The sequence below is a fragment of the Curcuma longa genome, chromosome 5 (assembly GCF_044706935.1).
Source record: "Curcuma longa cultivar G26 ecotype Majalengka, Jawa Barat chromosome 5, ITB_CL_G26_1.1, whole genome shotgun sequence".
Classification (NCBI taxonomy): domain Eukaryota; kingdom Viridiplantae; phylum Streptophyta; class Magnoliopsida; order Zingiberales; family Zingiberaceae; genus Curcuma; species Curcuma longa.
In genome coordinates this window covers 5,107,522-5,121,587 of record NC_133865.1, presented here as the reverse complement: position 1 = coordinate 5,121,587, position 14,066 = coordinate 5,107,522, and the positions used below count along the sequence as shown (strand labels likewise).

General features: G+C 40.0%; 2 protein-coding genes across 2 annotated transcripts; both read right to left on the bottom strand.

Moving 5' to 3' along the window:
- Nucleotides 1-2,136: 2,136 nt before the first annotated feature.
- On the bottom strand, nt 2,137-3,240 carry LOC141830028 (NAC domain-containing protein 22-like). The gene is made up of 3 exons (XM_074717506.1): nt 3,090-3,240; nt 2,723-3,012; nt 2,137-2,620 (listed from the first exon to the last, which is right to left on the bottom strand). Exons 1-3 carry the CDS (start codon nt 3,238-3,240, stop codon nt 2,180-2,182), a joined length of 882 nt encoding a protein of 293 aa, XP_074573607.1. The 3' UTR covers nt 2,137-2,179.
- A 1,561-nt stretch (nt 3,241-4,801) lies between these two features.
- Nucleotides 4,802-13,540, bottom strand: LOC141829385 (uncharacterized). The gene is made up of 5 exons (XM_074716843.1): nt 12,271-13,540; nt 12,015-12,154; nt 10,911-11,134; nt 7,448-9,350; nt 4,802-5,550 (listed from the first exon to the last, which is right to left on the bottom strand). The coding sequence occupies exons 1-4, from the start codon at nt 13,538-13,540 to the stop codon at nt 8,648-8,650; spliced, it is 2,337 nt and encodes a 778-aa protein (XP_074572944.1). The 3' UTR covers nt 4,802-5,550; nt 7,448-8,647.
- Between the last annotated feature and the right edge of the window lie 526 nt (nt 13,541-14,066).

Below are 14,066 nucleotides of genomic sequence, written 5' to 3'. Positions count from 1 at the left end.
ATGGAAATATCTTTCATTCTTTTAAACTCATGATCTTTTCCATGTATTTTAGATGTCTAAATCCTCGACCCACCAGGACTTTCTGATCCTCGGTTCACCCGACCTACTGGTCCTCGGTCCACCCGACCTACTAGGACTTCCTGCCTAGCCGCAACTAGAACTTTTTGCCTGGTGTCTGGTCCTCTTGATCCAAACACGGGAGCACCCACTTCCTTTTTTTTTAAGGTTCAACCCACATGATTAGATCTGGATCATGGCTCTTCTGGCAGTTAGTCTGGTGAAGAGCGGTCAATCGCTAATGTCATGATATTGTCCACTTTGGGCCTAAACTCTCATGGCTTTGTTTTTGAGCTCTCCCCAAAAGGTCTCATGCCAATGAAGATATCTTCATTATTTTAAACTCATGATCTTTTCCATGTGTTTTAGATGTGGGACTATATTTGCACCCTTGCAACCTAACAAATCTAACTCTGCTTCATTAAAACCTTATCAGTAAAACCTAGTGGGAAAACTTGAATGAAGGAAACAGAGTACAACATTAAATACTCCTCTTCATTTTAATCACTAAAAATCTTTTAATTGATGTATTCCTGATCTTTTAATTGATGCATCCCTATCTTGTGCACTAATTTCTTGAATATTAATATCGACAATGCTTTTGTGAATAAAAGCTACATTATCGCTAGAACGAATTTGCTAGACATCAATATCATCTTTCTTTTGGGGTTCATGTGTGTAGAAAAATTTTAGGGGAATATACTTTATTTTATTCCCTTTAATATAACCTCCTTTTAGTTATGCAATGCAAGTAGCATTATCTTTGAATATAGTCATTAGGCTTTCTTTAATTGTTGTTAGTTTGCATGATTCTTGAATATGTAGCGTCATGGATCTTAATCATATATATTCTCGACTTGTTTCATACATTGCAATGATTTCAGAGTGATTTGACGATGTCGTTGTCAAAGTTTATTTAACTGACTTCCATAATATAGTCCCCGGGGCTATGGTGCAACGGTAGGACATCCGAGTTGTAACTCAGAGACCCGCGGTTCGATCCCCAGCTATGGCGTATTTGCAGAAATTTTCCTCCAAATGGGGAACGCAATCAAAGGATGCTGAGCATCTGGATTGGCCGCCGTATGCGCTTCCCGATTTACTCTGATGGTCGGTGGGAAACTTCCGTGGGACCGGACCGGCCACCCCCAGAGATGTGGCTACTGGGACTTCCATAATATAGCAGTGTCTCTTCGTGTAAATACATAATTTGTTTGGGATCTAGCTTTATGTGGATTTGAAAGATAAGATAACCTACATCTGCATAACCTACTAAAAATGAATTTGATCTTATCAATTAAAATAATCACATGTTAGTTATACCATGAAGGTAACGAAATATGTGTTTTACACCATTCCAATGTCTTCGGAAGAGTTATATTTTGCTAGAAGGTTAACAAAAATGTAATAACCGGGCGAGTGTGATTAACGAGATATAATAATGCACCAAATGCACTAAGATATGGTACTTCTAGATCAATGATATGTTTTCTCCTTTTTATAGTGGACGAAAAAGATCTTTCTTAGTATTAGATGATCGAACAATCATTGGTGAAGGTAATGGATGTGCTTTATCTATAAAAAATAAAAATAAAAATTATGTATAAGTTTATACCTTAAAGAGCGCTCGGACTGATAACTTATTATAATTTAATACGTAGAAGATGAAAGAATTATCTTCTATTTTATTTCTATTAAATATTTCTATTTATAAGATAATAAAATCAAATTAATCATCTATTATAATATTACCGTATAAAATATTAGAATTCATTGTTAAATACCCGACAAGACCACACTATACAGTTTGGTTTATTCTAAAATAAAAGCATATCTTTACAACATGAAGTTCTAGAGAAAATCATTCACACGACGATATTTAATTTTACAGCTCGGATTGCACTGTCTTTCTACTCCGAGAAGAATGGACGTTTCATCCAAAGTTTTCCTCGATTTACTTCATCGTCAACTGCTTTTTTTTTTCTTTCAATTTTTTGGCTTTGTCCAAATCTTTCTTTCTATCCTTCTTTTTTTTTGCTTTTTGTTAGAAGAACTCAGCATCGTTTATTCACCTGATTGTATTGTTCTGTGCATTTCTGCTTGTTCTTCGAGTTCGTCGAGCTCAGAAATTGAGAATGGTGGCGTAGGAAGGAGAGCAAAGCTCCACCATCCATGGACTCCGCAACTGAGTCAAGAACGGGTCCTGCAGCCACTCCAGTCCGGTGGGCTTCGGCACCTCCAGCTCCGGCAGACTCGGCTTCCGGCTCGCCGCTGTGGAAGCGTAGTCCACCTCCTCCTCTTCGTCGACCAGCGCCACCGCTGCGGCCGCGGCCGCCGCCTCCTCCGCCTCGCTGCTCCCGATCACGATCACGTCATCCAGGAACTCCATAGACTTCAGCTGGAAGCTCTCGTCGATCGACCAATCCGGCCAGGACTCGGTTACCGACTCGCAATTCTGCGACGGCGACAGCGTCGGCGCCGCCACCTCCATCGCCGCCGCCCGCTGCTCCAGCTCCTTCATCGACGTCGCCTTCCTATATATCTTGCACAGAACTATGTCCTCCTGATCATCACATTCACAAACCAAGTTCGAGATCGATCAGCCCACATACTTATTATGCATGCCCTTCCCGACGGTCAGGTCAGTATCGTTAACGCGCCAAACCTTGGGCGGCGGACTGACGGAGTTGTTGGCCGTTGGGTCGGGGAGGCGGTACTCGTTCATGACCCAGTCAGTCTTGGTGCCGCGCGGCGCCCGGCCCTCGTAGTAGACCAGCGTCTTCTTGAGGCCGATGAGCCGCTTCGGGTCGAAGGCGCTGCGGACGGGCCGGTCACTCCCGGTCGCCTTCCAAAACCCCCTCTCCGTCGTCCTGCTCGGCCGTCCGCCGCCGTTGGCCTGCTTCCGGTCTCTCGGCACGTAGAAGTACCATTCCTTCTCCCCTATCTTGGCCAACCCTGCCCGCATCAACAGATTCAACAAACCAGAACACTCGAGCTCGCTCGATCTTAATAAAAGAATCTCAATCACCTACCGGGAAGCTCCCAAGGATCATAGCGATAGAGATGAATGGTGGTGATGATCTCGAGCTGGAGCTTCTTGCCCTGCACCACGCCCTTCAAGTAGAAGTCCAGCAGCTCCTCTTCTGTGGGATGGAATCTGAAGCCCGGAAGATCGAGTTCCATGGCCAACTAACTAACTAACTAACTTCAATCAACAGTTCGATCGCTCTGCTCTGCTCTGGTTCTTCCTCGATGCTTCATCTGCGTTTGCTCATATACTGGACTGCCTCACACATCCCGAAAGCGACCGGATGGAACTTTGCGAGTCTAAATAAAGTAGAATAGTTAATAACAAGGTCGTGAATTGGACTAGCGATAGCGATCCAGCATTCCAGTTTTTACCCGATGCGAAATCGATAGAGTTGGTGTCTTTTCTGCTGGCTTCCTTCCTGGTAATTGAAAATGCTGCGAGTTGCTGTCTAAAGCGAAACGTATGGTAAAAAAACAAGCCCGCCGACTAAATTTTGCTAATAATTAAGTGGGCTTGACCGTTAAGTTCTATGGTTTAGTTGTTTAATTGTATAAGAAATGTAAGTTTAAGCCCGATCCATGGTCGTATTAATCTTTAGCTTGTGTTGGAAGGATTGTTGGAGAGTGGACGTGTTGAAGTAATTAAAGACAAACTCTTATGTTCTAGATCACTGTGGATTATATGAATTGTTAATGTATACATGCCATTCTCGTTGTGCCTGTGCTTATGTTTAGGGAGGAGATTTTATTTTGTCCACTTGTCAGCATATTCTTTGCCTTTGCCCAAGTTGGCTCTTATAAATCTAAGTTCACCCTTCAAGTATGATTATTGGGTTTTGAAATTGTAACATCTACTTCAAATATGAGTATTATTGATGAAATACTTCCAAAAGGTATATATGAATATATGTGATGACCCGGGTAATAATGCCCTTTCACTCCAAGATCTAATAACGTGTTAGGGTTTCAAAGCATAGTTTTCTATAAATGGACAGCTAATGGTATGAAAATGAAATCTAATATCTAACTCTATTTTTTTCCCCCTCCTTCTTCTATATTTTATTATTCTATTCCGACATCATGATAACTTAAGCATCATAGGCGCATGATGATCCATATAGATTCAATAACCTATTAGAGTTTCAAAGCATAGTTTTCTGTAAATGGACAGCTAATGGTATGAAAATGACATCTAATATCTAACTCTATTTTTTTCCTTTCTTTTTTTTATATTTTATTATTCTATTCCTTTCATCCCATCACGATGACTTAAACATCCTAGGATCTCATTGAATGACTCCCGGTACCTCCTGGCACAAGATGATCCATATAGATCCGACGATATCGTACGCATGATGATCCATATAGATTTTGACCTGCATTAATATAATTCACAACATATTTATATAAATATGGACAATTCGGGTCATATATGAGTTGATTACGATCGAACAGAGTTGTAAAAATAGACAAAGATTCAAATCTCGACGAAACCGAGACAATGTCCTCCTCCTAACCAACTGCAACTTCTCAATTTACCTCCTCACATGTGATCGTGGGACAGATTGTATGGGTCCATAAGTGAAATTGATTAAATTCTTATTCAAAAATCCATAATTCAAATCCATGGTTGAATCATAATGTGAAGTATCACCTTTTGCATCATCACGCGGTTTTTAACTTCATATTGACTTTGTTCCGAGACAACGCAGCATTCATAACCAGAACAAATGAACGATATAAAAAAAATCCATTTTTGACCAAACATTGCCTTCATAGATTCATTCAAGATATCATTACCGTATCGAGTGAGATATCGTAGTTTTAGAAATCTATCAGTCGCTCTCGTTGACTTGGCCTCATATGATCTGGAGTCATGAACCTGAACAGCCACTAATCACGGGCAGCTAAATGCCAAGTACCGTTCGCTGTGTGATGATGATTTACTTCCTCTGGACTTGATGCTGTCTACCTGTGAAGAACGAAGAGACTTCATGGTCAGTCACACCCTGCTTCACTTCCTAAACATGTATAACAACAGAGTAGTCTGTTTCTGGAATACAAAATATTTCCGAAAAATTGTGCAGACTCTGAAGGAGATAGAATTGCAGACAAGATTTTAGCAACCAGTCGCCGGGCATTGTAATCAGGCTACGAAGACTTGCAGAGCTGCTGAGTGACTTGTGTCTTATGAGTGCATGCTGAGTTGGGTCATGTCATAACCATCAATCAACACAACAATAAGCATTTTTGGAACCAGTCGAAGTCATCTTCTGCTTGGCTTTATTGAAAAAGGCTTATTCGATCCATCAAGCTCGTGTGATGTTCGACCTTTTTTATCTGTTGACCCACCCAGGTCATCAGACTACTTTGTCTTCCTCTGTCTGTGCATCCCACTCAAGCTGTTTAACCTGTTTGATCTTCCTGATGCATTCAAACTCATCATTGCTTGATCCATCTATCCTGCAAATCAATACAACAATGGACAAGAAAATGGTAAATCCATGTTGCTTTGATTAGTGCCTCACCATATATAACTTAGCTCTGTTTGGTAGTTCCTATGCATAAAGATAATTATTTTACCAATTGCACGAAGAATGAATGGCTACAAACAGAGCTAGCAAACCATTAGAGAAAAATCCACATTCCTAATTTGTTCTTTTATTAATTTAATTTTGCAGTTAGGATAGTGTGTGAATTTGTTATTTTAGGATATGATTAATGGCATGCTAGATCTGTCACTAAATCTAGTAAAGAATTTTACTAGTTATGTGATTAATGCCATATTGGATATATTTTAAAAGGGATAGATTATCAAGAGGCTCTTCCGGAATTAAGTACAATGGCTCAATTAAAAATTCTATTGTCACAAGTGAGGAATCATTAGATAGGTTAGGACCACTATCAAGTCGATTGTGTTGGGTTGCAAGGGTGCAAACATAGTCCCACATCTAAAACACATGTCATGGGTTTAAAAGGATGGAAAGTATCTCCATTGGCAGTCTTTTGAGAGCCCAAGAACAAAACCATGAGGGCTTAGGTGGACAATATCATGCTATTGTGGAGATACAGACATCCTTGGGGACACTACAATCAGAGCGAGGCCGCTCTTCACCGGACTAACCGCCGGATGAGCCATGATCCAGATCTAACCATGTGGGGACCCTCGAGAAAAATAAAGGAAGTAGGGGAGGCTTAAAGTGAAAAATGAACCATGAAAAATGGTAGGGGAGCTTCCAGTGGTCCTTTGTTTGGGGGAGATTGTTGGGTTGCCAAACATCCCACATCTAAAACACATGGGAAAGATCATGGGTTTAAAAGGATCTCCATTGGCATGAGTTTTGGGGAGAGCAAGAACAAAACCATGAGGGCTTAGGCAAGTGAGGACCCTATCATTGGATAGGTTCCAGCACCTTTTGGGGAGAGCTATCAAGTCGATTGTTGGGGGACCCTACAGATTGTTGACTGCTTATCAAGTCAGAGTAAGGAACCATTATCCACACAGTTTTTCACAATCCCTTTGGCAAAATTCAAGTGGTGTCTGCTTAATAATTCATCTCAGACATTTCATGTGTACTGGAATTTTATAATTTCTAAAAAACTACTGCTGCAACCTACAACACTTGAGGATTTATCTGCCAGGTGCTGAGAGCAGCGGCATTCAGCTGCAGTAAGAGATGATTTCTAAAAAGCTAGAGAATGCATTGTATACAAGTTGCAAGAAGGAAATTTGCAGTGCAAATAAGATAGCAGAGGCGTATTTAGAATGCACATCAATTGATGATTTAGTATGGTAAACTTTACAAAGTTAAGATCCTACTGATTACTGAGTATCTCTATCTCCATAGAATCTATAGTCTAAGTTCTACATTGTAACTTAAGTGACTGTGTTTCTTTCTAGCAGAGACTTACAATGGGGGCAGTATAACTGCATAGTTTTTTTTTTTTTTTTTTTAGTATAACTGCATAGTTGGAATCAGCATTTCCCCTTCAATAATAATATTAAAAAATGTACTCCTGAAATGCTCAAGAAAATAAAATCTTTAGAATGTTCAGAGACAGATCACCCACTGATCTCAATCCAATCTAATTAACCAAACATAGATTAAACTTTATTTTATCCCATTCCGCATTACTTCAGAAACAAAGTGTCACTAAATAGCTGGTGCTAGAGCTGCACATAATTTCACCTCCGAAAGTACAGAGCTAAGGAAAATACATGACCAAATATCCATCAGGCACCAGATTATGGTAGCACTAGCATAAAATATGAATTAAAAAAAAACAAAAGAACAGAATATAAGAATTTTAAGTTATAAAAATAAGTTAAATCTGTGCTACTCTAGTGCAAAGGGATTACCTTGGCCTTCCTAACAAAAATAAGCAATTCAGCATGCTTCAGTCAGTGCCTACATCAGATTCTAAACAGTCATGTGCTTATCTAGATTTCCCATCTCTGCCATAAGACCTTCAGAGTTCATACCCCATTTCATCTGCTATCCTGCTGGTTAATTAGAACAGATAAGACTGCAGTAAATCACAAGTCAATGAGCATAGAACCAATATTGTAAAGACACTGTTTCTGTACGCCAACTGCACAGCAAGGTTGACGAACCGATTAGCTTATGGACCAATCAGAGCAGCATGAAAAGTACAGACTGCAGTCGAGAGGTGGAGCTGAGTTAGTGGTATGTGATACTTTGGCAGAAGTTCTTGTACAATTACATAAATGATTGAAAAGGTGATCTGGGCCAGTGGTAGACCACTACTAGATTTCAGTAAGAATAGATCCAACACAGATATGGATCTAAGTTTCTGGCACAGTTGTTTCTCAATTTCTTACACACTCAATGGGGATGTCAATATTGAACTCGGAGAATCAATGTCAGAATATCGATGAGGATGTTCATATCCAACTTAAAGGAACGGTGTTGGAATTTCAGGTGTGTGATACACACATGGAGATTCGAATATTTCGGAGCTAGCAGCAAATTACCTAGTCTACTCTCAAATACCAAGACTTAAACCAACTAATCATCATATACCACCTAACTTTCCGATATTGCAGTTTGGAAATCATTTTCCTGTTGTTTGGTCCTTCCATTGCAATGATATAAAGCTACTCAGACCTTGTAGGTTGCACTATCTAGAGTGATATGCTCGTGATATGGATCCTATACATGATCGTGAATCATTGGAATCTTCACCTATGAAGGTCATGCCAAGTTTTCTGCCAATGTTTTATGATACACTCAGAAGTTCATCTCAGATTCATTTCTCCTATGCTCACTCTGAGCTTTTTGGAAATGACTTTGAGAAAGAACAGCAAACAAAGGATACATATGAAGTGGAGCTGGTTCATAGCCTTGATCCAATTGCCGAAGGTGGAGGAGCAAATATTTACCCAAGCATCTGATGATATATGCCAGAGACAAACCTTTAATCTTATGACAGAGCTATGGCTCACATTCTTCCAAGAATAGTAATCTCAACAAGGTCAAGTAGTTGTGTGGATGATCAATCAAAATGATGCAATATCCTACAACTCTCTTGCCTCCCCTCAGCAAATCTGTGTCTCTTCAGTTTGTTTGTAAAGTACCTCATATGCTTTCATGGTATTAGCAGAAAAATCTTTTACAGCTTCAAAGATATGCCTCAAATTGGACTGAAGACTAGTCACAGCCGATTCATGATGCACAAGTTCAGTTGTTGACAAATTATCACCAGAAATTATCATTAATTTTTTTCTCTGTTTAAGAAGTTCTTCTTGTTCATTTTCCATTGACCTTAGCTTGCTATCCATATTTTTGTTTATCAACAATCTCTGCTGCAGCAAAACTTTGTTCTCTTTCCAAATATTATGAACAGTATCAACAAAATCCTTTGCTGCTTCAACAACAGCTTTTTCAGATACCATTTCTATGCTGGAAGACCAATAGTTGCAAATCACAAATACAGGAGGTGCACCTAATCTTCCAGGAGAAAAAGGAACCACTCCATCATCTGTAACCTCTGGTTCATAATGGATACCTTTCTTCAGCCATTCATTCAAAGCACTGACATAGATCTTTTGAGCGCTAACCCAAGCAGAGAAATTGGCAATCCATTCTGCCATCACCAGTTCTAATTGCTTTACTGTGTCTGGACGAGTATTATCAGAAAGCTTTCCCCCAGACACAATAGAGTCCATGTTTTTTGTCTTGGATATTGCTTGATACTGAATATGATGGCATTCTGATATAACTTTCCACATCTCCTTAAACCTGAAAGGTTAAACTGACAATAAGAACTTGTTGCATGAATAAGAAAGAAAAAACTAAAACAATCTATAATTGAATTTTGTTACAAATCCATGTAATCCAGCATAATCTACACTATTACATGCAAGCTTAAACCAATGATACATATTATCTCACCTCAATGAAGCATATACAATCTCAGACTAGATTAGCGTTTGGAAATTTTTGTATAGGATTATACCATAATGATGAAACAATATTTTGATAGTTTACATCTAGTCTCTAGAAGCTCAATGGAACAGATACAAAATTGATACTAATCACTATTAGATTTATTTCAATGGCATGTAAGACAGCAAAAGGAAAAGTCAACTGATATTGTTGATATATTTTTATCAGACCTACAGACATTTGTTGATTGCACCCGACCAAGCATAGAAGGGATAAACTTTGCAAGTCCTGATACTAATTTCACCCGACCAATCTGCTGCGACAGTTGTAGAATTATCAGAGGTGATTATTTCATATCCTAATAAAGTTCAATTAGCAAATGAAGAAGTCACATAAGACATCAATGGGAGAAAATTTAATCCATAGTTGAAGAAGAAAAATGGTCATTTAACCACACACTTGGACATGGCCATATGATGAACTGCTAACAAAAGAAAAGAAATTAATCAAAACTGAAAGAAAGTTTGATCAACAATAGAATTTTTATTTCAAAATTGTCAAGATTATTTTAATTAAAAGTTCAGGAGATCAAAAAGGTCACATAATGTGGAGACGCACTTCCTACACAAATCTTGCAATTGATTAACTTGTCCATCCATTGATCATATTTGAACATCTCTCTATCATCTTAATCTAGCTCTGCTCATTTCTACATATTTGAGCAATCATATTTGCACCTAGATAATAATAGTTTTTGTTTTTCTCGCTTCACATATCCATCATATCATTATTGTCTCTATTAAAATAACTTTTCATTTTTGTTTGCTAATTATTCTACACTACCATATAGTGTACCAAAGGAAGTATAAGTAAAGGTATTTTTGATTGGTCAGTGTTATCCTGTAAGGAACTGCCCAACAACACATAAAAAGATAGTATAAAAGAGACCAAACCACCAAAATAGGTATGTGAAGTTACGGTAAAAGATTAAAAAAAATTCAGATCTGGGAACAATTAGATATAAATCTAATATATAATAAGAGAAAATAGATTAAAATGATTAAACATGCTCAAAGATTGTTAATAAATTTGTTAATTAAAGAATTATTATAGGGTGTTATTGAGAAAAAAGAATACTAGGACTGTGCATAAGAGTCTATAACTTTAAGACAAGTGTTACTATATCTTTTAAACTCCTACTTCTTTGTATCCAAAGGGCAGAATACCAGATATAAGATGAGCTGCATTGTATGCAAATAGTTAAGCTACCAAAGCTTCCAACATATTAGCTCATATCAGATTCAAGTAAAATTGTGTGCTTCCTCTATTTTATCTTTGGCAGGAGTACCTATTCCACAACAAATATTTCCAAACCAATAAGATAAAGGTGAGGGAATAATGATTATCACATACCCACTAATTAGTTCTTTAATTAGTAGCCATAATTCTTCATCCCTTAACTGACTGATTTTACTTGAAACTGTGTTCACAACCTGAATGGCTACTCTTATCTTTGTAGATAGCTTCCTGATGGTAGTTTCCACTGCACCAAGCCTTTCAGCTTCTGCACCCCTTTCACTCAAGTGCGTCAAGTATTGGAGTTTTCTTTCATATAGCACCCTCATCTCTTCTTCAACCTGCCATAAGTACAACATAAGTTCATAAAGTGAGTCAAACATTTCTCTTTCCTAATTTAGTATAAGAAAAATGTTCATGGAATAAATGTTTCTAAGAAAATGAGACAAATATTCAGTAGAATACTTGGTAGAGACAAAAACTACAATTAAAGATTCCATGAAATATCTGAATTTCATTCTGCAATATCTTTGTGGGGTATGCAGGAATTCTCCAGCAGGATGCCTGCAATTCACATCAAAATATTTTTGGAAGTTGCTACATTATAAGGATTAGATCAGATAATTTGTCCAAATTACATTTTGTATGAGTATGACACAATGAGCAAGAATGAATATACAGCTACTTAGGCATATAAACCTATTCATCAGGAAATAGATGAATTCAACCACTGTGGTGCTGTAATGGATTGATTCGAGAACAGGTCATCTAAACACGATTCCTATTTCAGAATTATGACTGACATATTGCAAGCATAATAGCTATGGTGACATCAATAATCAAATGTGGATTCGGCCCTAAAATGCAAATGTCAGTTACATGCTATTGCTAAATGTTGAGCAAAAATGTCCTTGAGAAAGGTAAGTCGCCGTTGAAAGAAAAAAAGGGGGAAATTCTCATTAAGATGTTTGGCCAATGGAATAAAGATATAATTCAAGGATTACTTAGGAAGGGAAATGGGCAAATAATCAAGTGCTATAACTGTTATTACATTTCTGTAACAGCCCCAGACCCAGCATTTTTAGTTCTCTCAAATTAATAGCTGCCTAGTTTCACACGTTATTTGCTTGTGGCCACTGCCTCCAAATAATTTAAAAAAAAAAAAAACAGGATCGAGATCAGATGAATACTGGACCTAAAAAGGATGATCTTTGCACTAACCATGACTTCCTCGAGAAGCTTTTGTTCCCAATTGTAGAGCTTCTGCAATGTTGATGAAAGACTGTAGTCTTCTTCATATGAAAGATCTTTGTTGGTAGAAGTTGAAAATAAAGAAAATCCACATATCATCCCGGTAGAAACTGTCTCAAAAACAAAACAAAATAAAACAAAGAGAACAGTTACTAATGAAACTATTTCACAAACGTATAAGATATATCGAGAATGAAATTGAAAGATAATCGTAAACACGTTCCACCTTTATACACAGAATTCTTGTGCTGATACTGAACCTTTCCCACTTCAAGAATCTTGGACACCTGAACAACCGATTGGGAAGCCCTATCAAACTGAATCTTTATTTCCTGCACGATCTCAGAATCATTTTGATAATTCTTAGAAACCATGAAATCTGCATTGTGCCGCTCGGCTGGTTCAGTCACCACACTCTTTTCCACGACATGAACCTCCTGCTCCGAGGTACTCCTTACCTCCATTGACTTCGACTTTCTGTGGGCATCTTCCCCTACACTTCCGATCATAACTTCCTTTGACCCCATAGCAGCCTTACCATAGTGATCCCCATCTGCAGCGGCTGATGTGGATGCTACGAACTTTGGATCGCCATAAGCTTCCTTGACCACTTCCTGTTCTTCGTCTTCCAGATCAGGGATTCCTTCCTCCTCTCTCAACTCGTTTGAGCTTCGGCTTGAGGTATATGGAGCATAATAATTATCATACGACTCGAACGGGTTGAGAAAATCCCATGTTGAAGCCTTGGGCGACGGAGGTGGCGGAGGCTCACGAGGAGTAGGATTCCCACTTGCTCCCATGGCAGGTGGCGGAATGTTTGGAGGCGGTGAGGAGGATCCAAAGATACCGCCACCGTAGTTGACGTATGATGGATAAGAAGGATGGGAAGGGTAAAAGTTGGAATTTTGAGGGGGATACGGGTGGCCATAGTAAGAGTAAGCCGCGGGAGCAGGTTCATCAACGTTGCCGAAGCGTATCGGCTCGGAACTCGGACGTTGCTGCTCATAGGTGACCGACGACTCTGCGGGGCGGTTTCGCGCATAGTGGAGGTTGTCGTAGGTCCGCCCAACGGGCGGAGAGTCATCCGCAGGGAGGTGGTGAATCGGAGAAGCACCATCCGAGTGAAGGGGCGAATCATCGTCCGAATCAGAATCTGAAGGGCGGAAACGAATGTGCGAGCCAGAGTGGGAACGATAGTGGCCACGGACAGCAGCAGAGGGGAGTGCCACGGCAGCCGGAGGAGGGGAAGGGGTGAGCGGCGGGAGGGAGTCACCCTTCCGCTGGCCGGGGAGGGGGAGTACGGGGGAAGCAGGCGGGAGCGGCCCATTCAGCAACTCACGGAGAGCAGTGCTGACGGATGCGAGGGATCGGACGTAAGCGGAGTGTGCGTCGGCGAGATCGTAGCGACGCCGAATGACCTCGGCAAGAAGCTGCGAGCGCCGGCGGCAGAGCGTCACCGCGGCCTCCTCCTCGATCTTGGAGCCTCCGCAGCCCATATCCCACCCAAAAAAATCCACTCTCAAGGCGACGCGAGCAGCGACGATCACACCACCGGCCCTTCTCCGGAGGAGCAAGCGCCGGATCCAGCAGCAACCGGAGGGATTAGGCTGCGGCGATCGGCGAAAAGAGCGGTGGAATCCGTCGCAGTACACCCAGAAGCATGATATCCTCCACCGCGCTGTAGAATCGTAGCAAAAGCGATCACCATTCTTCTTCCTTGTGCTCTCTTCTTTTTAAATCAGAAAAGGAAAAAGAAACAAGCACTGGAGAATATTACCCGGTCCTACTCCTGCCTCGCTAATAAAGAGGAGAGAGAAAATAAATAAAATATTTATAAAAAAGAACGTAATTATTCGGCAGGAAGATATCTGACATGGCAGTAACGGAATAATAAAATTCCCGTTGTGCGTGTTCCGATGACTGGAGAGGAAAGACCGACACGGGACACGTAATTTTGACGTCGGTCGCTGCCGTATGAAGGCGTTTTCTATGCGCCTCCTTTTGCTCCCTTTTTCCTTTTTT